This window comes from Leucopleurus acutus (assembly GCF_964270905.1).
Source record: "Leucopleurus acutus genome assembly, chromosome: 17".
Lineage (NCBI taxonomy): Eukaryota > Metazoa > Chordata > Mammalia > Artiodactyla > Delphinidae > Leucopleurus > Leucopleurus acutus.
The window spans coordinates 50,021,998-50,046,988 of record NC_139159.1 but is presented as its reverse complement, the minus strand read 5'-3'; the positions used below and the strand labels follow the sequence as shown (position 1 = coordinate 50,046,988).

The 24,991-nt window shown below is 40.7% G+C and overlaps 1 protein-coding gene across 2 annotated transcripts in view; it reads right to left on the bottom strand.

Moving 5' to 3' along the window:
• The window catches only part of ATP6V1C1 (ATPase H+ transporting V1 subunit C1), a 38,545-nt gene extending 22,415 nt beyond the window's left edge, over nt 1–16,130 (bottom strand). Inside the window, exons 1-4 of one of the 2 annotated variants that reach the window (XM_082859088.1) lie at nt 15,998–16,130; nt 14,956–15,131; nt 1,982–2,152; nt 635–702 (exon numbers count right to left, since the gene is read on the bottom strand). In XM_082859088.1, coding sequence (XP_082715214.1) covers nt 635–702; nt 1,982–2,113 — 200 coding nt within the window. In that variant the 5' untranslated portion in view covers nt 2,114–2,152; nt 14,956–15,131; nt 15,998–16,130. The remainder of the gene's footprint in view (nt 1–634; nt 703–1,981; nt 2,153–14,955; nt 15,132–15,997) is intronic. The other variant, XM_082859087.1, reaches the window with a different exon arrangement.
• Between the last annotated feature and the right edge of the window lie 8,861 nt (nt 16,131–24,991).

Sequence of the window (24,991 nt, the reverse complement as noted above, 5' to 3'; positions counted from 1 at the left end):
AACAACCTTAATATCCATCAACTGATGAATGGATTAACAAAATGCAGTATATCCTCACAATGTAATATTATTTGGTAATAAAAAGAAATTAAATGTTGATACATGCTACAACACAGATGAACCTTGAAAACATTACACTAAGGAAAAGAAGCCAGTCACAAGAGACCACATATTGTATGATTCCATTTATATGAAATGTCCACAAAAAGCAAACGTGTAGTGTCAGAAAGTAGGTTAGTGGGCAGTGGGGGTTAGGGAGTAACTACTAATGGAAACAGGATGTTTATGATAGTGGCAGGGGGATGAAAATGTACTAAAATTGATTGTGGTGATGGCTGCACAACTCTGTGAATATATGAAAAATCACTGAATTGTACACTTGAAGTAGGTGAACTGCCTAGCATGTAAATTATATCTCAATAAAAATATTAAAAGGAGTCACCATTTTCACAAACAGCTGTATTTTATTGCACGTTAATTATATCTTCATAAAGTTGATTTACAAAGAAAAAAAAGTCATTGTTTTCTAAAACCATTCCAATAAGCAGAATACACATGTGATAATAAACCCAATGGCCCCGTAGCCTAATAGCGACTCTCATTTTGCTCTAGCCTATGCATATAAATACATTACCCTTCTACAAATGCATCCAGTTTAGCCAGTTCATCCGACAAACCAACCAAGACGTCCAGTGTGCCAACCTAGAAGGGAAAAACAACATTTCATTACTGAGATTTCATCCTGTTTTTTTTTTTAAACAAGGTAATACAACATCTTGATTTGAAGGGCCTGCAAATCTTAAGTTCTCCATATTTTATTTCATAATATGCAAGTGTGGTTAAAAATGTTTGCTAGACACTGCAAAGCTATTTATATGTACAAGATAATCCTCTAATTCATGGGCACAGCCACCACTTAGATGTGAAGATTCCACAATAGCAGGCCTGTGCCTCTGCTGGTCCTGCCCAGTGGCAGTGGATCATTTGAAGTCATGGTTTACAAGAGCAGCTCCTAAGCAGGGGTCCAGGGTTGTGCATCAGAGCATCTGTAACTGAAATTGTGGTGTTTCTTTTTAAAGGAAACTTTATGATTATTATTATTTTTGGCCGTGCCACATGGCACACAGGATTTTAGTTCCCTGACCAGGGACTGAACCCGTGCCCCTGCAGTGAAAGCACGCAGTCCTAACCACTGGACCACCAGGGAATTCCCTGTAATTGAATTTGTACTCAACACTGTGTATGTGTAAATGAGCGTGTTTTGGAAGAAATGTCCAGAGTCTATATCAGTGTATCAAAGGAATTCGTAAGTCCCAAAATACTAAGAACCAGTGGTTTTAAGTATTTCTTAAATGAGTGTTGTATGTAACTGCCTCATTTGGTTAACCAGAAAAATATAAGTATCATGATCTTTTCCATTCTTTACAGAAGTTCAGTCAACCGATTACTGGCAGCCTGCTTCACTTACAGGCTGCTACATTACTGATGTTTGATAAATGTTAGATAGATAAACTAGATTAAATAACTAGGATAGATTTGCCAAGTATAATTAAAGAGGTGCAATGGTAAAACATTTACAACATCAGTGAGTATTACATGAATTTAATAACAGAAAAATGGATTCACTGCGATATTTAAGAATACATAGTCCCAAGATTTTTCACTTCTAAAAATCATATTTAAGTAATACATCGAGTATTTTCGTAAGATTTCTCATTAAAATTTAAATTACAATTTAGAACAGCACAAAAGTTTAGGGAAAATGTTATTTTGTTTTGGTAGTTTCCTTCAAGACATCTCAATTTCCTTATTATCTAAAATTTGAAGATCAGAAAGAACAAGATAAGTTTTAAATTATGCCAATCCCTAGAGATGAGAGTTTTCTTTTGAAGGAACCTGGATATCTCATTTCTACCAAAAGGTAAGCAGAGACAACTGTCCTCTCCTTCATGATGAACGATTTTGCACAGCACAGTTTTACCTTTAAGTCAGGAATGTTGAACTTTGAAGTAGCTGCAAGATTGTTGTTCTTCGTAGTTGCCGCATGCAATTTCTCCCATGTTTGCTGACATGTTTTCTCCCCAGGAGCTGATATAAGCCAGAACTCAGTCATGTTGGTTACCAGATATTTCTTCCAAAATCAAGACAGACTCTGAAATGTAAAACAAAACAAACTAAAAGTACATTCAATATCACTTGTTTCTACATTATTTCAGAGTGATAAGCATAGCCTGTTGCAAAACTATCAATAATTCAACACTGGCATACAATCCTAAGCAAAGTCAAATCTACTTACCTGGATGTAAATCCATATAAATGGTAAATGTTGATTTATTTATGATACTAGGAGAAAGAGATGATAAAGACCTAATACATGAAGTACATAATTTTTTAAATTACAAAACATCCTAAAATGGGAATTAGTCAAGAAGTGAGACTACCCAAAATATCAGCCACCAATATTTTCACTCCACAAAAGAAGGTGGGAGAGTCACAAATTTATAGGTTTATCTTAAATTTTTAAAACATAAAACCAAAATAGGAAGTAAAAAAACATGCATAACTCTTACCTTTGAAAAAGAATTGAATCAATGCATTTGAACAGTAGCCACCAAATAAATTTGCCACATCTGGCTTAGCAAATCCTACAAGGTCAGCCAAATTGGTGGTTAATTTTCATCCATATTCAATCTAAGGGGATCTCCTCAATCTCTAGCGTATACTTAGTGGCCATCAAACGCTTACAAATTTGCAAAAAAAAAAAAAAACTTGACAATCAACCTTGTAAATCAGTCTCTTATTTAAAATATGACTTGGGGCAGGGAGGGATGCATAATACAGCACTATTGGATCTGAATTAAGAGGCTGTGGATCTCCCTTTCCAGAGTTCCATTAAGACAAAACCAACCCTCTTCCACAATCTTTCTCCCTCTCCCCCTTTCCCTCTCTCCCTGACACACACACACACACACACACACACACACACACGCATACACACGCACGCACACATGCACACACGCGCACAGAGGAAAAGAAAGTCCAAAACCAAATCTACTCAGAATCTAAGTAGGTAAAAAACACAAACACAGAAGAACTCATAATATAATAGTGTCATTATTTCTACTTTAATATGCTTTCATTAGAACCACCATTAACTTTCTACTACCACTGCTTGTTTAACCTTTCCTGAAATTTGGAGTCTTAGGCAGAAAATAACGATCTTACAAAGTTGTCCTGATAATCAATCAAATAATGAATATGAAAGAACTTTGTAAATTTAAATTTCCTTTAAAATGTAAAGTATTATAGTTAATCGCAATGGACTTTCATAATTTCAAAAGACAGCTGAAATTAAAGTAATCCTACCGGGCTTCCCTGGTGGCACAGTGGTTAAGAATCCGCCTGCCAATGCAGGAGACAAGGGTTCGAGCCCTGGTCCGGGAATATCTCACATGCCATGGAGCAACTAAACCCATGAGCCACAACTACTGAGCCTGCACTCTAGAGCCCGCAAGCCACAGCTACTGAGCCCACGTGCCACAATTACTGAAGCCCGTACTCCTAGAGCCCACGCTCCGCAACAAGAGAAGCCACTGCAATGAGAAGCCTGCGCACCACAACGAAGAATAGCCCCCGCTGGCCACGACAAGAGAAAAGCCCGTGCGTAGCATTGAAGACCCAATGCGCACAGCACTGAAGACCCAATGCAGCCAAATAAATAAATAAATTTCCTAAAAAATGTTTAAAAATAAATAAAGTAATCCTACCAGGTCATTACACAATTGAAGGTGACCTGAACATATACGCCATTCAATATTCTTATTTTTTTCTAACTTCCATTTCAAGAGCATCTACCACATACTAGGTACTGCTCTAAACGTTTTATACGTTATTATTTCAATTAATCTTCCTAACACCTCTACGAGATACATATCATCCTCCCCACTTATAGATTTTTTTTTAGTAAATTTGTTTATTTATTTATTTTTGGCTGCATTGGGTCTTCATTGCTGCACGCGGGCTTTCTCTAGTTGCAGGGAGCGGGCTTCTCGTTGTGGTGGCTTCTCATTGCAGAGCACGAGCTCTAGGCGCATGGGCTTCAGTAACTGTGGCACACGGTCTCAGTAGCTGTGGTGCATGGGCTTAGTTGCTCAGCGGCATGTGGGATCTTCCCGGACCAGGGCTCGAATCCGTGTCCCCTGTATTGGCAGGCGGATTCTTAACCACTGCACCACCAGGGAAGTCCCCCACTTACAGATTTAAAAACCTACTCAGAAAGGTTAAACTGGTGAAAATAAAGATGGTGGTATTAAATGAATCTCAAGAATTGTACTCTAAGATGATTTTTTCCAACATTCCTAAAAAGGCTGCACTAAGAGCTGCACTCTCTCAAATGGCCAACAAACTAAACACAGATTAATAGTGATGGTAAGCCCAGACAAAGCACTCAGCCTGGCCAGAAAACCAGTATCTGATGACCTGCAGATCACCTCCTCTCCCTGCAAAATGGCAGGTGACAGAATCAATTGTTAAGGTCTTCCTCATGATACTGTTAAATTATCTAAACTGCAGCTTCTTCAAAGACTGTAGCCATATGAGCTATTACAGTAGATGTCACTATCATACCACTTAAGAGTTCTAGAAAATCTTTTTCAGCCAGCAGGTTTCCAAAGGATTTCAAGAAATATAGAAAGAGGACCATATTTCCTCATTTATAAATACCTGCCTGACTCTACAGAGCTTTCATCAGGATCAAATGAAATGATGCCATGGTAATTCTAAACAAAACTAGAGTCCCATCCTGCCTCTAAAGGCTGTTCCCAGTGTCCCACGTAGGAAATATCTTGTTTACTTACTTCCTTGTAAATGCCACTATTATGCATTTATCACACTATTCTGCCTCATTTTTTTCACAACATCTTTTCCTCTCCACCTGACTGGGAAATCCTGAAGGGCCAGAATCATACCTTCTTTTCTGATGCTCTAAAAACCCAGCATATACAATTCCTGCCAACAGCAGGGATGTTATGAATAAATAAGAGACTTTATGAATAAGTCCTTGCTCGTTTTATGAATACATGAAATATAATTATAACAATGACTCTGAACCAATCAAAAAGTCTGATTAGAGAAAAAAATAAGGGCCAAGAAAAATATTTAAATGTTTTTTAAAGCTTTTTTTTAAAATTTAGTCTTTCAGAAAACAAATTCTAACCTTAGAGTAGTATATAAATTAAAAATCAGTAAAGCTGCAGATTACTAAGCCTTTGTCTTTCATTATTTTACAGGTGAATATAGAAATATAAAAGAGAGGGATCGAGAAAGAACCTGTTGGTACTTCAGGCAAAGCCATGGCCTCAATTCTTCTATCCTCGGGTCAAAGCAAACTATGTAAGAGGAGTCTGAGGCGAAAGACAAGCGACTTAAGTATCTAAGGATAAATGTAAGAACTGCCTATGGGAAGGGCATCAATAAGACTTCTGCAAAATCCCTGTTTTTTGGTCCATTGTTATCCTGTCACTTAAACAAGTCACATAAAAAAATTTCTCTTTGAAACTGAAGTACAATTTACGCTCAGTTCCAAAAAATCCCTATCTTTGCAGATGAACATATTTGTCAGGGGGAGGTCAAAAAGTGAAATCCCTGTTGCTAAACACATTTCCCCTTCTGAGCCACACAGACAGTCAAGACTGGTGTCCACTGGTTATCATCTCACCCAAGGTCTGGACACCTCCACTTCCGCTGACTGCTTCAACTGACTTGTTTTTATGCCTAATTATTTCCCTTTGTTTCATCTTGTATATTGGAAGTCAGGCATAAATATAGGCAAATCATATGTTAAGCAAAAGAGAAAATGATTTAGAAGGCATTCCTCAAGACTCAGATCAAGGTTTAAGTCCCTCTGTTATATGTGTGTACACAGTTGCTCTCTCGATGATCTTATTTATACTCAAGGCAATTCCAGTCTAGATGCTGAACACTAAAATGCTAAAACACTAAATTGTATCTCCAGCCTAGGCTACTCTGCTGCATCTAGAGCTGTACCCAACAAGTCTCCACAGCTGACTACAAGACATCTCCATCTGGATGTCTCCAAAAAAACCCAACATTTCTAGTCAAACTCCTAATGGCTTCCCCGAAACCTGGTCCTACTCCAGTGTTCCCTGAGTTAGCATAGTTAGTACCCCTGCAACATTAGACAACTATCAACAGAATTGTCAAATGTCATCAAGATAGCAGCCAACACTTATTGTGCACTTCCTATCTACCAGCACCAGTCAAAACACTTTACAAGGATTAACTCATTTGGTATATCTCACGGATAGTGGTTACAAATGAAGAAACCAAGGCACAGAAAATGCCTCATACATTATATGAAATATATAGTACAATATGTATCATGTCATATATCATATAAGTGCATATATTACATGCTAAGGATGAATGTATTATATGCTCTCACAGCACCTTTTAAGTATTTCCCTGAGCAACACTTTTTATTGATGTCTTTCTACCAAATAAACTGTGCATTAGGGTAGGTGGAAACCATGATAGCTTTTGCTCACAACCGTACTCTCAGTACCTGGTACAGAGGCTGGTATGTAGAACCTCAAAAAGTATTTGTTGGGCTTCCCTGGTGGCACAGTGGTTGAGAGTCCACCTGCCGATGCAGGGGACACGGGTTCGTGCCCCGGTCCGGGAAGATCCCACGTGCCAAGGAGCAGCTGGGCCCGTGGGCCATGGCTGCTGAGCCTGCACGTCCGGAGCCTGAGCTCCGCAATGGGAGAGGCCACGGCAGTGAGAGGCCCACGTACGGCCAAAAAAAGTATTTGTTGAATATTCTTGAATGAATAAGTAACTGTGAAGATTAAGTACGATAATAAAGTTAAAATACCTGGCTTATAATTGGTTCGCTCCCTTCACTTCCTCCATATTTTTTAAAGTCAATTTCATCGAAATATAATTTATATACAATAAAATGCACCCATTACAAGAGTACAGTTTGATGAGTTTTTGACATACACACCTGTATAACCACCACCAAAATCAAGATTAAGAACATTTCTGTCTTCCCGAAGCCTTCCCTCACACCAAGGCCCAGTCAATCCCTACCCTACTGCTGGCCCTGGGCAGGTGCCAATCTGCTTTCTGTCACACTGTAGATTCATTTGGCCCGATGTAGAATTTCATTGTAAATGGAAGTGCACACTGCGTACTCTCTTGTATCTGGCTTCTTTTGCTCAGCATGTCTGTGATATTTGTCTATGGCCTGTGTATCAGTAGCAGTTCATTCTGTTTTATTGCTTAGTGTTCGTGACATGAATGTACAATGGTTTGCTTACCCATTCACCTGTTGATAGACATTTGGACGATTACTGGTTTGGGGCCATTAACAATAAAGGTGCTATGAATATTCCCCTACAAAGCTTTTGTGAAAATACACATTCATTTCTCTTGGATAACCATCTAGAAGTGGAATTTCTGAGTTGAATGATTAGCATATATTTAACTTTATAAGAAGCCACCAAACTGTTTTCCAAAGTAGATGTAATACTTTATATTCTCATTAGCAAGATACACAGTTCCAGTTGTTTCACATGCCCACCAACACTTAGTGCTGTCAGCCTTTTTATTTTCAGCCATACCAGGGGGTTGCAGGGGAATCACACATTTCCACAATGACTACAAAGTTCAGGATCTTTTCATGTTCTTATCAACCATTTGTATATCTTCTTTTGTGACGTTTCTATTCAAATCTTTTGTGAAATTTCTATTCAAATCTTGTGCCCAATTTTTTAAAAAGCTGCATTGATCTTACTGAGTTGTAGGAATTTTTTGTATGATCCTGATACAATTTGAGAGGTGTGTGTATGTGCGTGTGTATTTCTTACGTATTTTCTCGTGTCTTGCCCTTTCTTGATGGTGTTTTTGAGTAGAAATTTTCAATTCTGATGTCCAGTTTACTGACTTTTTCTTTTATAATATATGAGTTCTGACATAAGAAAAATCTGCCTACCCCAGAGTCACAAGGATTTATCCTGTTTGGAGTTCAGAGAGATTCTTGAATCTGTGTTTATAGTTTTCAACATTCACCCATTATTTTCTTCAAATTTCTTTCCTGCTTCTCTTTCCCTTTTTTTGAGACAAAAATGGCATGTATATTAAACCACCTGATATTGTCCCACAGGTCACTGAGCTTCCATTCACTTTTTTAAATTGTTTTCCTCTCTGGGCTTCAGTTTGGATACTTTCTTGCTACATCTTCTAGCTGGCTGACTTTTTCTTTAATCTATTTGTCTCATGAAGTGAGTTTTTTGCTTTAGATGTATTTTTCACCTTTATAAGTTCCATCTTTTAAAACTTCTCTTTCCTCATTATGTTCATGTTTTCTGTAAATTCTGAGCATATTTACAATTCACAACATTAAATTGCTGATCACTGGATTTTGTTTTCTTCCTTTTAAGAATGTTGTGCTTTGTTCTGGTGGTTACCTTACTTAAGCTTTAGCATGCTTCATTTCAAGGCTTGTTTTTATACCTTGTCAGGCTAAGTCTAAAGCTTTACTCTAGGGCTAATGTAGCCTTTCTACTAAGATCTGACCGTCTGGAGATTCCATGGGATGCCCCAGGGATTCAATAAGGTATTCATACGCCTTCCAGCCCCATGAGCTCTGGCAACTGTCTAAAGTTCTCTAGTCATTCTTTGCCGGGCCTCCTACAAAGAGAGACTCCTTTACAGATGGTGGGTTTTCTGTCTAGCTCCCTCCTGTCAGCCTATCCAACCCGCGAATTCTAGCCAGATAAGCCTTCCCCAGCTCCAAGCCTCCTCAACTCAGCAAGACCAACATGCTCTGGTTGGTCTCCTCTAAACCATGGTCCAGAGAGTGACTCCAGGCAGAAAGCCAGAGGGATTATAGAGCTCATTTCATTTGTTTCCTGTCTCTTGGTTCCTGTATTACCTCTGTTGTCCAATAACCGGAAGCAGTTTTTTCATATATTTTATCCAATTTTCTAGTTGTTTATGGTGGGAAAGCAAGTATGGTACCAGTTATTCCACGGTGGCCAGAAGCGGAAGTCTCCTCTTGTTTTGCTGCATGTATTGTTCCTGAGTTTTTGGTTTTGCTAGGGATTCGACCACAACCTCCCAGTCCCTCAGCCCCATGCTTTAACATTTAATAGAAAACAGGATTAACAACAATGAATGTGAGAAATATAACAAGTCTAGGCTGAAAGACTGTAATAATACTATGTGTGGGAAGAATGGAGCACTGCTTTGGCAGTAAAGTGGAGAAATGTTCATTTCCGTTTAAAAAAAAAGGACAGATGTAGCTTGAATAAATGTCCCACACATATGTGTCATTAATTTTGCAAATGTATAGCATGCTCTAATGATTGATAAAATATAAATTCATTAAAAAGCATTAATAAAGACATAATAACTTGCCATCATTAATATTTCCTCAATCTAAAATAATTATATATCACAGGATAACCAAAAAAAGTTCTGTAACTTTTTTAAAAAGGGACAATTTCTAGAAGGCAGTTTGTCAATGTTAATCAAAAGCCATAAAAACGTTGACACAGCTTTAAGAAAGACGACTATATATAGGTATAAACATTAAATTGTTTAAAAAAAACCCATTAAAGATTATCTCTTGGGAGTGGATTATGAATGTTCATTTTCATTCTTTCTGCATATTCCTGTTTCCTAATTTTTTATTAATGAATTAATACATGTAAATACCAGAAAAACCCCACACACTCCATTAAAAAAAAAAAAAGTGGGGCAATATCCTCACACTTGAAAACACTGAAAAGTTTAGAGACCGTTAAATGGCATGGCAACAAAGAACCCTGGATATAAATACAAAAGATAAAGGCAAAGCTGGTTAGTAAAGCTGGTTAGTAGTAGCTGTGTCTGAAGTATGAGATCAAGGTTGGTAAACAGCCTTTTTATCTCACTGGGAATTTCAGTCAGAACGAACCTAAATGCCAACTTCAGGAAGCATAGTGTAACGGCCACAGCACTGAACTGAGAATATGGAGACTTGGAATCTAATCCCAATTCTGTATATCACTGTCTGCGTAAATTTCATTTGTAAAATGAGAGGACTGGATTACCATATCCAGGATCCTTTTTTGCTCCTGTATTCCATGAATCTATACTGGCTAAGACCCAGGATTCTTTTTTTTTTTTTTCTATTTTCTTGTTAAGTCCCTCAAGTAAATCAGATGATCAGACAGGTTTCAGAACCACTATAGTAAAACAGGAATTTCCATGATTATATAGTGAGTTACATAGTAAATGTTATAAGAAATGGCAAATATTCCTTAATAAGATGGCTAAATGTCATACCATCATTATCAAGAATCACGCAGTATTGTTAGTTCTATAATACAGGAATGATTTTTGTTCTATGGAGTTCAGAAACCTCAACTACATGAACCCACGTTTTGCATGCTTTCTATGGCAGCTTACAAACTTAAAAAGTGAAAAGCAATATGATATATGAAATCAAGTACAGAACAATAGGAAATCTGGGTAAACTACTGCTTTGCTCAAGAAATACACAATTTTATTTCATTTATGAAGGACAGAACATAGAGGATTTTAATGCCCTTCGTACAAATAGGTGGTTTTGTGACCATAGTGTTAGAATCCGGATTCATTCCCAAAACTTCTTGAAAAACTTTTCCAGCACTAAAAACATTGCTCTAGGGCTTCCCTGGTGGCACAGTGGTTGGCAGTCCGCCTGCCGATGCAGGGGACACAGGTTCATGCCCCAGTCCGGGAAGATCCCACGTGCCGCGGAGCGGCTGCCACCAGCGGCTGAGCCTTGGCCGCTGAGCCTGTGCGTCTGGGGCCTGTGCTCCACAATGGGAGAGGCCGCAACAGTGAGAGGCCCGCGTACCGCAAAAAAAAAAAAAAAAAAAAACATTGCTCTAGGTGATAGGAGGCTGAGTTACTTACAAAAACTTATGCCCCTAGTCCTGCTTCTGCTCAGAAATAAAATTCAAATCTCCCATTCTTCACAGTCATCACTACTAATGTCCTTTGTCTGAGTTTTTCTGCCTCATCTTCACAATGTTCTGACCTCCCTTCATCCATCTTTACCTCAGGCCTGCCTGTAGTCTCTTTCTTACTTGCCTCTGCTCAACAGTCCATTTTGCAGAAAGCAACCTCTTTCCTATTTCAACCAACTCAAAATTCTCTTAACAAAAAGATTTCCGCAACCAAGTCCAACCATGCACCAAATCCATTCATATAATCCCAAACTATTTCTCCCTCAACCCGCATGTCCACTGAAATCCGTGTAATAGACTGCATTAAAGCAGACATCTATTTTACGTTTTTTTCCGCCCAAATATCTGTTTGACTGTAACTGCTTTCAAGTTAGGGTCGTATCATTCATCAAATGTTTTAGGTGCTTAAATTCCCAGAACTGTGGTAAGCTCCCAGAACTGTGGTAAGAAGCAAAACAAAATGTACTCCCTGTCTTGAAGGAGCTTATACTTGTGTGTGGGGGTGTGTATGTGTGTGTAGGCCTCTACAAGTAGGTAGGTCTGTGTGTGCAGGGAAAGGTAGGAAAACAATGCAGATGACAAGATAAAAAAAAAAAATCAAGGCAGAATACACTGGAGGCACAAGAGAAACACTAGTCAAATTTTAAAACACTTCTATCTTGTCTGACTACAATAAGTATTTTTTTGTTTTTAAAGCAGTAACAATTCTTTTTCAAAATGGAAGGAAGGAAAAGAGAGAAGAAAGGAAATCCTGGGTCCAAATCTCTGAGACTGTTTATTTCATTACTGTATCACCCACTTATGAGAATTTAAAGGCAGTGGATTATTTTCCTACGGCAAGGATTTGAATTTAAAATAAAAAGAGTAAAGTAGTAACTATCACAACAACACAAAAGGTGGGGATAATAAACCCAAACAGCTACTAGCATTTCTTTTGTAAATGAAGGTATCAGCCTGACCCAGGATAGGGGCAACCACAGAAAACAGTACAGCACCCCTATACATGCTCCAATACTTAAGTCCTTTTAATGCTTTCAAGGAACCAATATTTTAGTCTCTGAAATGCAACCACCTTTCACAGTAAATTAAATTTCTCAATAAAGGCTGAACGTGGTCTAAATGCAAAACAACTTCCTTTTTCAGTCCTTGAAAATACCAAGTCGTTTACTCAAGTGACTTATTTCAACAGGCACAAGAAGGCATACCTCAGATATCAGTGAAATATCACATAGCCTTCCAATTGTGACACATCAACTTTTAACAGAATTGATCAGTGCAAAACATTTACCACAATCCATTCATCTTAAAAAGTTGCTACATCCTTCCCCTAGAAATTTTTAACACCATACAAATAAAGAGTAAGAATAACTGTTTCCTCTCTGAATGTTAAAATTCTAGCCTTCAAAACAGAAGCACCTTAACTGGGATTGTGGGAGGGACTTGCTCACAATAAAACTTGTTTTAAAAGTTCCCAACAACGATGGGGGATTTTACCTTCCAAGAGACTTTGTCATTCATACAGAAGGAAATTTTTAAATTATCAGGACACACACCTTCTTTAAAAAATCTTAACTTTTGTGTTGTTTTGTTTTCAACTGAAACAGTACCTATAAATGCTCTATAATCCTTTTAAGAATTACCTGAATTTCATGCCATAAATATACTGAAATATGAAAGACAATTTAATCTTTGATGTATTTTATAACCAACTGCCATCTTTTTATTTTACAGTTGGCTAGAAATAAATGTGTAAGAACCAAGCCTTACTTAGGCATAGATGCTGATCATAAAACCTGAAACCAGCTGGAAAGGTAACAACTCATAACACAATGTTAAAAACCTCTTGCAATTTCTGCTAAAGCAAGCTGAATCGACAGGCAAGGAGGGCACTGTACCCCCATTACTAAAGGAACCATCGGAAACTTCTGAGGGCCCAGAGACTTTCTCTCTGCCACAGGCAACTCAACACTGACCCAGGGAGCAAACAATTCCTTCCATGCCAGGCAACTCCCTGATTCTACACTCATGGCTCCCAAAACGTTACTTCCCTTCTCTTTCAGGCTGTTATTTTATAACAGTGACTGGACCACAGCACCATGTTTTCCAGTAGAAGGTGCTGATATCTCTAAGACAATGTATTCTAGCCTGAAATTCAACAAGCCAAGGATCTAAAACAAGCTTGTCGCCCCCAATTCATCACTCAAGTAAGCTTGAGATCCTGTTTCCTGGTAATGACAACCACTTATTGAATATGTGCTATGTGATTAGCACTTCAATATGCTAAGCAATTTTGTAGTTGATTCCTTCAAAGAAGATGGTATCACCAACCCCACTTGCAGATGAGAGAACAGTTAATGAAATTTCTTGCCCAAGGCCACAGAGCTAGTGACTACATACATTTCACTTGCTAGTTTATTAAAACACTGCTCTTAACCTCTATATCCCCAACATCTAGTAGAGGGCCTGTCACTAACAAGCACTCGGATATGTGTCCCATAAGTAAAGGATGGCACCACATGGGGTGTTTCACAACCAAATGGTACCTCTCTCCACCAGGAGGAGCTTGGAAATGTCTGGGAGCATTTTAGGCTGTCCCAACGTGGGGGCCACTACCACCATTTAGCGGATGGGGACCAAACAAGGGACAGTCCTGTCCAAAATGCCAAAAGCACCCACTGAGGAACACTGAACTATAGGCTGGTTCACAAAGAAAACCTTTCATGGTAAAGTCAATCCACATGTTAACCAGCTTAATTTATAAATAACTTCCTATTCATGGATAGTTTGCTTAAAATATCTTAAAAGATACATCAATCTCTTTCTATAAAACACCATTTTTGCATTTACCTGAATTTTATTTTCAAGTACAGAGCTAAGACTCCATCTTCTATCCTATGATGTAACCAAAGCACATCTCCTCCACTGCCCACAGGGCTCCTCTTGGAACTCTATAAATGTATAGCAGATTTGCTACACATTTGGAACAGGATTTTGCTTCATTATCAAGAATACAGTTTGAATTTTCTAGTTCCAAGGTTCACTCTTGTCAAAGGGAAATTTTAGACTGCCCTGCTTCACTGCCTGAGCTATCTTTCGAAGGCCACCGTGCTAATGGTTTCTACTATGTCTTCAAAACATCAGTGAAATGTGAACCGAACGTGAATTAGTTTATAACTAAAATGGTATAAAATTCCACATCCAAAGGGTGAAAAAGGTTTACTCCAGCACATAGATCAGAATATGTACAAGAATAAAATTTAACTAGGAGGTATTTGGTCAGAACTGCAGCAACGCCTAAGCAGGCTCAAGTGCAAAAGGAAGACTGACCGCTTGGGGACTGGAGCACAAGAAGATCCTTTGGCAAAGGTTTATTTTGGCATACCAGCTTTGCTCTTTAGCCAATGCAACTATGTCGCAAGCTGTGGAAATAATTACAGAATCAAAATTTTGAAGCCCAAACGTTTCTTTTTAGGTAGAGAAAACTAATGTAAATAAGGCTCTTAAGACTAATATGCCAAAAAATAAAAATGATCATTTCCTGCCCAGTTCTAAAAGCAGTATTACACTAACCACCTAGCTCTCAGCATTTACTTTAGTCAGATCCTGAGTACTGTTTCTTTAGATTTTATCTAGTCCCTGCAAGATACACCAAAAGAGTCTGAGACACAAACCCGAGGCTCCGTCTTCAGCACAATTTGAGACTTGCTTGTTGCCAAAGAACCGTGATTGACAAGCTGAGTACCTTTTGCCCACCTTGTTGCTCATTATCTCCTCCAGCTGAACTGTAAACTGAACGGCTTCACCCAAGCCAACAGAAAAGCAGTTTTTAAAGCACTGACCACCACTGCCAAATCCCTTTGAAGCTCTCCTACTCAAAAAGGTTCACCAAAAGTGCTGAATCAGAGATTACAGTGCACTACGAAAAACTCACCCTTCTCTCTAGATGTGATTGTGGTTAAGTACTGTGCAGGTAATCGGCAATCAGAAGACGATGGAGGTTATGCTAGACTTAAACACATCACTTGATGTCCATTTCTAGGTCCAAGGGTCTAGATAGGTCCCTAACTATACAATGAATGGCATTTTCATCTACTTTCTCTCAAAGACCTGTGAGAACAAAATAAACATGAAAGGTAATTCCTGTGACTACTGTTCAATAAAAGATGTTCCGGAGTAGATGACAGTACCAAAGGATAAGTTTGGAAGGCCAAAACAGATCTTTGCAAAGGAGTCTCCCCTCAACCCCCAAAGGATCCAGTCTCCCCTGTGTACTTCAGGACTGCTTTGGGGGTAGCTATAACTACCCTCAGTGAAGAGTGCAAACAGAATCTAACCAAACTTTCCTTCCCCTTACTCCTCTGTTTCTCAGGTGATTCAATGTGCCCGTGTGATTCTCCCCTCAAGCTCCTTTTCAGGGGTTTCTTGCCTACCCTTCCCCCATTCTAATAATAAATGGTTTGAGTTCTCTGGATTCTCGTTCTTTCCCCTGCCCACAAGGGCCCTGCGTCCTCTCTGAGGGGCTCCTAGACCCTTTAAACTGCCACCCCCATAGCATGCGCGTACACCCAGTGGAGGCTCTCGCGGTCGCTGTGACCTCACACACACCACCCCGGATCTTCATCTGGGCCACTCAGCCACCTTTCATCCCCCTCAATCAAGCGGACGAGCATTCACTGGGATCCTCACCCCAATCCAAGGAGAAATGTCCCAGACCGGAATTTTTATTTCTGCCTCTGCCACTGAGTACCCCCTGGGGCCCTTTCTCTTTTTCCCTCCTTCCTCTTCCCTAGAGACAGAACCTAGGCCCAAGGCGGCGACGAACCCGCGCCGAGAAACCAGACACAGCCGCCCAACCGGCTCCAACGCCTCAGCCTCGGCCCCCGCGCCCGCCCCCATCCCTCCCCGGCCGCGACCGCAGCGCAAGCTTCGGCCTGGCCGGGGCTCCCCATCCGGTGTAGCCATCGCTCACTGACCCAGGGAAGTGTCAAACGAGGAAGTGGCAGCAGTAACAGGTACAGAGGTGTACAGCCTGGCAGACGTTAACGGCTCAGCGCTCCATCCCTACCCGACCTAATCTCCGGCCTCACAGCTTCCTCGACCCCAGAGCCCACGAAGCAAGTCACGTGCCAGCCGGACCGGTCAGCTGACCGCGGCGCTCGCCGCTCCGCCTACGCGCGCGCCACTGCGCAGCCGCCGCGGCCGAGCCCTCGAAAGAGGGGCGGGGCGGGGCGGGGCGGGGCGGGCCTGGGAGGCTCTCGGGGGATCCAAGGAGACCCGGGAGTCGCGGCTGGCGGCCGCTGTTCCGCGATTGGGTAGGATTCCTGCTTCTCCCTGTGTCCGGCCCGAGTCTCGTGCGCCACTTGTGAATTTCACGGCCACCATCCCTAAGGTTATCCCACTTCTTCAGGTTTCTGCAGTTTGGAATTTGTCTCCAGCCCCTACACAGGCTTCTCCACTCGGGGTTTTCTTCGGACAGCCCGGTTTTCTGAGTAATATCCTTAATAGTTCACTCCGGCCGATGATTCACCTTTTCCTTCCAGTCCACTTCAGGTTAATTCCATAAATGTTCATGGAGCATTTACTGTGCGATAGTCACTGTGCGAATTTTCTTAGGATTATCTGCTGGCGTGAATCACTCCTTGCAGGAGAGAGCCTGTTATCTAGTTCAGGGGTATGTGAGGCGTGTAATAAACATCATAAATAGTTGGCACCACATTAGATAGTGGGAAACCAAGGAAGGTTACGCGGCAAAGGCATGGACAGGAGAAATCATGTCCTTTGGGGGAAAAAAAGGTAGCAAGCCGCTCTTTTGAGCCCTGCATATTTCATTGGCTGGGGAAGGTAGGTGGTATTATTCTAATTTAGAACATAGTTTTAGAAATGGTAAAGAACTTTGTGATTTTCTAATTCAGTGCTTTTATATTTACAAATGGAGAAGGTGAAGAGCCAGAGGTCACAGAGCTGTTTAGCACAAGAGAATAGACATATCTGGTTTTAAATCCTGGCTCCACTGCTGACCAGCTATGTGACCTCAGGCCTGTAAACTTCAGCTTCTTCACCTGTAAAATGGCGGTAATAATACATCCCTTATAGGGGTGTTGTGAAGATTAAATGACGTGTACATTTGGCATAGTGCCTGGCACATATGAAACACCCAGTAAATGGTTGCTATTATTACTATATATTATAGGACCCAGGTTTTTTGACCTATCTTATGCCTTTTCTGCTGTTGTGTCCCTGCAGAAATTCACCACAGAATTTCTTAGAGACTTAGTAATACATCGGACAAAAAGTAACAACCAACCAACCTATCCCCAACCTGATGCTTTTCACCAGTTTTGGGTGATGTGCAGGCAATTCCAACAACCAGTTCTGTAATACAACTTTGGAAACGTCAGGAATTCCAAGGGCTTTATCTGGCATCACAAAACGTGGGCCTAAAGGCAATGTTTTGTTAGATCTGTACTGTCCAATACAACTTTCTTCAGTGGTGGAAATGGTATTCTGTGCTGTCCATATCGTATCCACTAGACTTACATGGCTCTTGAGCAGTTGATGTGTGGCTAGTGTGACTGAAGGACTGAATTTTAAAATTTATTTCACTTTAATTAATAAAAATTTAAATACCCAGAGGAGGCCAGTGACAACTGCTTTGGGCAGTGCAATATTAGGGTCTGCATTTAAAACCTTTTGGTTTCTTTATGTTTGCATATGGCCCTGAAGCAGAATTCTCATGTCCATTTCTTAATTTTTGAACTCGAGTACATCTACTTCTGATGTCCAGACACTTTCCAATGTTTTAAACACCATGTTATACTTGAGAGGCAGTATAATGTAGTGCTCAATAAATGTTAGCTCTAATTATCATTAGACCTAGCATATCTCATTTAAAAATCTAGCAAATATATTTAGAATAAGCAGGGCATGATTGCTTTCTAATGGCTTCTAATAGTAAGGGAACGTATTTTACAAAGAGTGCAAAGCTTGCTTTTTGATACAATGCATAGGAGCATCCTAGGTATCTAAGTATGTGTAACAGGCATGACACACCTTTTCCTCCATTTCCAAGTATCTAAATATTCCCCATCTGGAAGCACCTTCTAAGGCTTAAAGCACTGAAAAAATGCGTAGAGAAGATATTTTTTTCCTCATAATTTTGTCAAGGGAAAAAGATAAATGTTTTAATGAAACAAAGTGGGGAAAGTATTTGAAACTACTAGGACAATAGGAATCAAAATCATTTTTCACCCCCCTATAATATTAAAAATATCTTGAAAGTTGGTACTGATATTCCTCTTAGAAAAGGAAATGTCCTTGTTTAGGAAAATACTTTGATAAACTAGAGGGCTGGATGATAAACTGAGAGCTTGGGTAAATGGAGACAAAGACACAAAAGACATAAGTAAGCTAGTTTCCAATAGAGATTGGAAAGGAACAGAAATGGGGTGGGGGCGGTGTTGGAATGTGAGGAAGGCATAAGGTGTAGAGAGCAGAGAAAGAAGAAAGCAACACGATAAAGAACTTGAAAAAACACGACTGTTTAGAACCCCGTTTGAGATCCCTTCAATTGCTATGATGTAAATCCATTGCCATCTGCCCAGACGTTTAATGAACTCAAATGCTTTAATGAACTATTTTTTATTTGGTAGAAATTTATGGTATCCAGGTGACATTATATAAAGATCTCAGACAAATTAATCATAACAATACTAAGACCCTCACATGCAAATGAACAAAAAGCACAAAAAATTGAGAAGAAAAGAAATACCACTGGCTAAAACATATAGGGAAATGTACACTCTTACTAGTGCTCAAAAATATAAATAAGATAGCAAATATAAATATTTATCAAAGTAAGTAAATAATATATAAAAATAAATATGAATAAGAACCTGTATTAGCAAAGATAGAAATATGTACATAATAGCCAGTGCTGGTGATGGTGTGATAAGACAGCCTCTTACACTGCTAGTGGAAATGTAAACTGGTACAACTTTTTTTTTTTTTTTTGTGGTATGTGGGCCTCTCACTGTTGTGGCCTCTCCCGTTGCGGAGCACAGGCTCCAGACGCGCAGGCTCAACGGCCAAGGCTCACGGGCCTAGCCGCTCCGTGGCATGTGGGATCTTCCCGGACTGGGGCACAAACCCGTGTCCCCTGCATTGGCAGGCGGACTGTCAACCACTGTGCCACCAGGGAAGCCCGGTACAACTTTTATGGTCAGCAATTTGACAGTATGGATGAGAAGCCTTAAAAATGCTTATTCCATTTTGATCCATATTAGGATGGAAATAATGGAAAAGGTAGGAAAATATTTATGCAAAATATATTCATTACAATATAATGTCTGTTTTCATCATCAACAACATTAAAGATTTAGTTGAAGAACTAAGCCCCAGTGAAGATGAAGCATTGAAAATGATTTGATGTGTATATCTGGAATTTTTAGAGGATAATGTTCAGGGTTAATGAATAGGATACACTGGGGAATTCCCTGGTGCTCCAGTGGTTAAGACTCCATGCTTTCACTGCTGAGGGCCTGGGTTTAATCCCTGGTCAGGGAACTAAGATCCCCCAAGCCATGCGGCACAGCCAAAAAAAAAAAGGAGTAGGATACAGTAGGCCAGTGGGTCTCAGCTAGAGGACATTTGGCGATGTCTGGAGACGTTTTTGCTTGTCACAACCTGTGGAGAGGGAGACGCTACTGGTATCTACTGAAATCAGGGTAGAAATCAAGGACGCTGCTAAACATCCTACAATGCACAGGACAGCTCCACAACAAAGAATTATCTGATCCCAAAAGTCAGTAGTGCTGAGGCTGAGAACCCTAGTACTGGACCCACAGGTTCTCAGAGTCCCAAATTCTTGATGAACAACATAGTATCTAATACTCTCAGTTTTTTATCTGTGAAACTGAGACAATATTAACCTCTGTTTTAAGAATTACGTGGAATCATGTAATAAGTTATGGTCACACTGCTGCTTTGAGATGTCAGCTAAGCTCACTCACTAGCTAGGAGCTTGGCTCCTGTATGCCAGCCTCTCAGTGAATTCCTAACTCGTCACAATCACAGATTTCTAGGTATCATGTCCCTTGCTTGGGAAGAATAGAAACAGAAAATTTTTTTTCAATACATGCCAAATATTTACAGAATCACAGCTTTTTAAAATATGTTTTCATTTATTTCTGTTATAACAATGAATACATATTAATTATTTAATAATTAGGTAGCATAGATAAGCAAAAAGACAAAAAACATCACCCATTATTCTATGACTCAAGATCACTAGGGTACATCCTTCGAGAATATTTCTATTCAGTTGCATGCACATATACCACCTGTGCCACAGGCTCAGGGCAGCAGGTGGAGAGGGTCTGTGTCTAACCTTCCCCAGAGCAGGAGTCAAGGACATCTGTCCTCCTGGTGCCCCAGTTACCTGCCGATGACCAGGGTCACCGCTAATGCCTCCCCATCCATGAAGCCGTTCTGAACCCCAGAATCACACAGGACAACAATAACAACAGCTGGACTTCAAAAGCACTTAGCTTTGCGCCCAACAGTCTTCTGTGCTTTGCATATAATAACTCATTTAATCCTCACAACAACGCTTTGAGACATGTATTACTATTATCCCCATTTTACATATGAGAAAACTGGGGCACAGGGTGATTATAATTTCACCAGTTAGGAAGCAGCAGATCAGAGTTCTGAACCCAGGAAGTATGGTTCCTGGGTCCATGCTCTTAACCTTGTAGCATAAAGCCCCTCTTTGCACTGTTTCTTTTTTTTTTTTTTTTTTTTTTTTTGCGGTACGCGGGCCTTGCACTGTTGTGGCCCCTCCCGTTGCGGAGCACAGGCTCCTGACGCGCAGGCTCAGCGGCCATGGCTCACGGGCCCAGCCGCTCCACGGCATGTGGGATCCTCCCGGACCAGGGCACGAACCCGTGTCCCCTGCGTCGGCAGGCGGACTCTCAACCACTGCGCCACCAGGGAAGGCCTGCACTGTTTTTTAACCACACTCTTTTTATACTCTGAATTCTCATGGCACTTTTATGGCATTTAGCTAATTTCACTTACATTTTATCAGCTTTACCAAGACCACCTTTTGCTCAGAGAGTCTTGAATGTGCATTGTACATAGTAAGCATGCAATCAGTGATAACGAAATAGATTTCACAACTAAAGGAAAGGCCAGATTTTCAAACATTTTATGTAGGAGGGGAGGGGAAGAGGTTATCTGAGTAATTAAACCTATCAGTTCCTTTCTTCTGTTCCCTGTATTCTTGGTTCCTGAATTAATAGAAATTATCATCTTTGTCATTATCTCCTTGGAAATGTTATGAAAACTTCTTGGGAGCAGGAAATGGTTATAGAAGTAGGAAGATAAAATATTTTTTAAAGTAGTCCTGCACTGTCACCTTCATTTCAAGATTTTGCTCCCTTTACTACTACCTTCTAATTTTCTCAACCCAGCTCTAAATGACACAGTGGGAAAGATTTTGAAGAACTACTGTTCTGTACTGAGAAGTAGTTGCCTATGGACTAAATCTATTTAATTTTCATCTTATTTACAAGTAATAGCACAGGAAGTTATTATTCAGTAGTTATAATGAACCGATCAGTTAAGGTTGAAAAAAGGCAAAAAACATGCCCCCATGCAGTGGTTAAGAATCCGCCTGCCAATACAGGGGACACAGGTTCGAGCCCTGGTCCAGAAAGATCCCACATGCCGCGGAGCAACTAAGCCCACGCGTCACAACTACTGAGCCTGCACTCTAGAGCCCGCAAGCCACAGCTACTGAGCCCATGTGCCACAACTACTGAAGCCCGTGCTCCTAGAGCCCACGCTCCGCAACAAGAGAAGCCACTGCAATGAGAAGCCCACACACCACAACGAAGAGTAGCCCCCGCTAACTGCAACTAGAGAGAGCCTGTGTGCAGCAACAAAGACCCAGTGCAGCCAAAAAAATAAATTAATTAAATAAATAAATTTATTTTTAAAAATGCCCCCCAAACGGATGTATTTAGTAATTATAAAACATTTTACCATTATTCTATTTATTGTTATACCTAGTTCCTCAATTTACATCTTTAAAAATAGTTAATAATACATAGGGCAACTGATTTACTGAGGGGAGAGTATGTTTAAAAAATTATCAACAGAGGGCTTCCCTGGTGGTGCAGTGGTTGAGAGTCCGCCTGCCGATGCAGGGGACGCGGGTTCGTGCCCTGGTCCGGGAAGATCCCACATGCCGCGGAGAGGCTGGGCCCGTGAGCCATGGCTGCTGAACCTGCGCGTCCGGAGCCTGTGCTCCTCAACGGGACAGGCCACAACAGTGAGAGGCCCGCGTACCGCAAAAAAACAAACAAAAAAAAAAACAACCCAAAAAAAAACAAACAAACCAAAAAAAAAAAATTATCAACAGAAATAATGAACACATTTTCAGGCCAGGCTAACTTGTCGGGTAAAATCTCAAACCCTTCCAGTTCCTGGTAGTGCTGGGACAAGGATGGAGTATATCAGAGATATAGTTTTCTGGAAGAGGAAGCATGAGCACCTCATAAGTCAATTAATGGAATTTGCAAGAAGTCTATGGAAATTGATAGTAAGCCAAATTGTATGGTTCCTGGGAATCAGTTTTAGGCTAGATAGTATGGTCTGCCGAGCAATAAATGGTCCTCTGCTTTATTGGCTGTTAATGAGGAAAACTGGAGAGATGGTTGCAGTCCACATAGTCTCAAAGACTCCAAACAGGGCCATGGTTACTATGCTACTAACTCTCTTCCCACCATTCTGGCAGTCAGCCTCGGGTCTGCCCCTTATAATGACTAGTACTAATACTTGTCCAGGGTAGGCAGAAGGTCCCACAGCCTGTCAAACAACAGTTACAGAGATCATAAGTATAATGACCACTTGGTTGAGCACACTGGTCACCAAGTCTCCCTTCAGTGGCCCATGGGCCAAAGTGGGGACATCGTAAGTCACTGTAGGTTTATAAAATGCCTTGTCTCTCGTGCATGACCCTTAGAGATGAAAGGTCTGGGTGAGAGGAGGAAATGATTGGGGAAAGGAGCTACTGGAAAAGGACGCACTGAATTTGGGATGATGGAAGGAGAACAACAACCCACCACTTGGGCAAGTAACACCTTAGACCTCAACATGTCATCCAGTGTCGGGGAGCAAGGACCTTAAGGACCTTTGCCCTTTGCAGTTGTCCCTGGAGCCTTCCTCAGGAAGAAAAACATCTTAGCGTGATTCTCCTAAACTGTTGCAAACACCGTGATTTAACTCACTGCTGGGTCTGCCATCCCCTGCCAGATGGCTGTGAGCACGGTTTGAGGTTTGATCCCCCTTCCCCTTAAGCTAACCAAGATGTCTATCTGAAATAACAAGGGAGGCCCCAGCTCCTGCACCTCACACACAAAACCCTGTCCGTACCTCTGGATGTCTTCCCCACCCCCATTCCTACAGCCATTGGTCAGTCATTCCTTGGGGTGGAAAAATGCCACCCACCTGGTGACACTGACAAACAGGAGAGTTTAGTCTGACTGCGCTAGGCAGCTCCTCCATAAACAAGGACTAGACTTGATTATTCAAAGCAACCTGAGAACCCCAAGATTTAACAGCTGATGGAGAGGCCATGTTGGTGATACTGCCAACCTGTGTCCACTGAACAGTGTAGGTCTGACTTGAGTGGCACCAACAATTGTAACACTTTCTTTCCAGGGCTACCATGTGCATTCCCAATAATTCCCATGTATTCTTGCATGGAAGCTAAGCATTATCTTGACTTACTTATTCCCCCAAACATGGTGACTTGCACCTTATAGGTGATCATAAGAGACCTTCAAGTATTTAAGGAAATGCCACTAATAGATCACATAGCTCTTAAATAACTGTGAGCCCCAAATGAAGCATCCTTTGATTACCTGGAAGAGCTTTCCAAAGAGATAACAGACTCATCATTTATGCACAATCTGTGGCTAGTTATTGCTCCAGTGGAAGCCATCTGATTAGAAAAAAGAGTACAAAATCTGTCCCTAACTTTAGCTAAAGTGATCAATAACATCACCTTGGCCCTGGAAGGCATTCAGGCCAGCCTCAAATTACTGGTCAGGGATATTATAGATGGTAGAATTGCTTTAAACTTCTTCCTCATGGACCACAGCAGAGTCTATAGGATTGCTTATAGGATTGCTAATAAATCTTGCTGTGTCTGCATTAATGCCTTGGGCCAAGGGGAAAGATCAATAGAGAATCTTAAGGAGAGAGCCCCATAACTTTTCTTAAGTTAGACCCTGGTAGTTTATGGGGATTTATTCAATGGGTTGGTTCTAAGACCCTGGGAGGCATAGCTGAGGTCATTGCTGCAGGATGGCCTACTCCTGTTGCTAAATTCCTGATCATAGTAGCCTTAATAAGATGATGTATGAGACAAATTGAACAGATTTGATCCTAGCCTCTGTCAGTTAAATTAATCAGAGTAGCCAGTGGAGTGGCATATTTATGGGAAAATTCACCAGAAACAACAGGTGGATATTGCTGAGAGGCAATGCTTCATGGGTTTCTTGCATTTCCGCTATTGTTCTGGCTTCTTTTTCCAAGGATGTTTGTATAACAAACAGTGTCGGAAGGTAGAAATAGTACCTCCCTCTAGAGCGAAGGTCAAGTAAGCATTTTTTTAAAACAAATGTTTATTTTAGAATAGTTTCAGATTTACTGAAAGGTTGTGTAGATAGCAGAGAATTCCCATAAGCCCTACATTCAGTTTCCACTATTATCATCATCTTATATTAGTATGGTACATTTGTCTAGGTAAGCTTTTATGCTGTTTAGTCTGAAAGATGTGGGTTCCCTAAGCTCAGGATCCTCTCCTGTGATGCAACCCACTGTGTGTCCAGGCATCCAGCTCGGTCTGTCCACATCACTCAACGCTGTGGGATTCAGGGGCAAGGGGAGCTGACGTA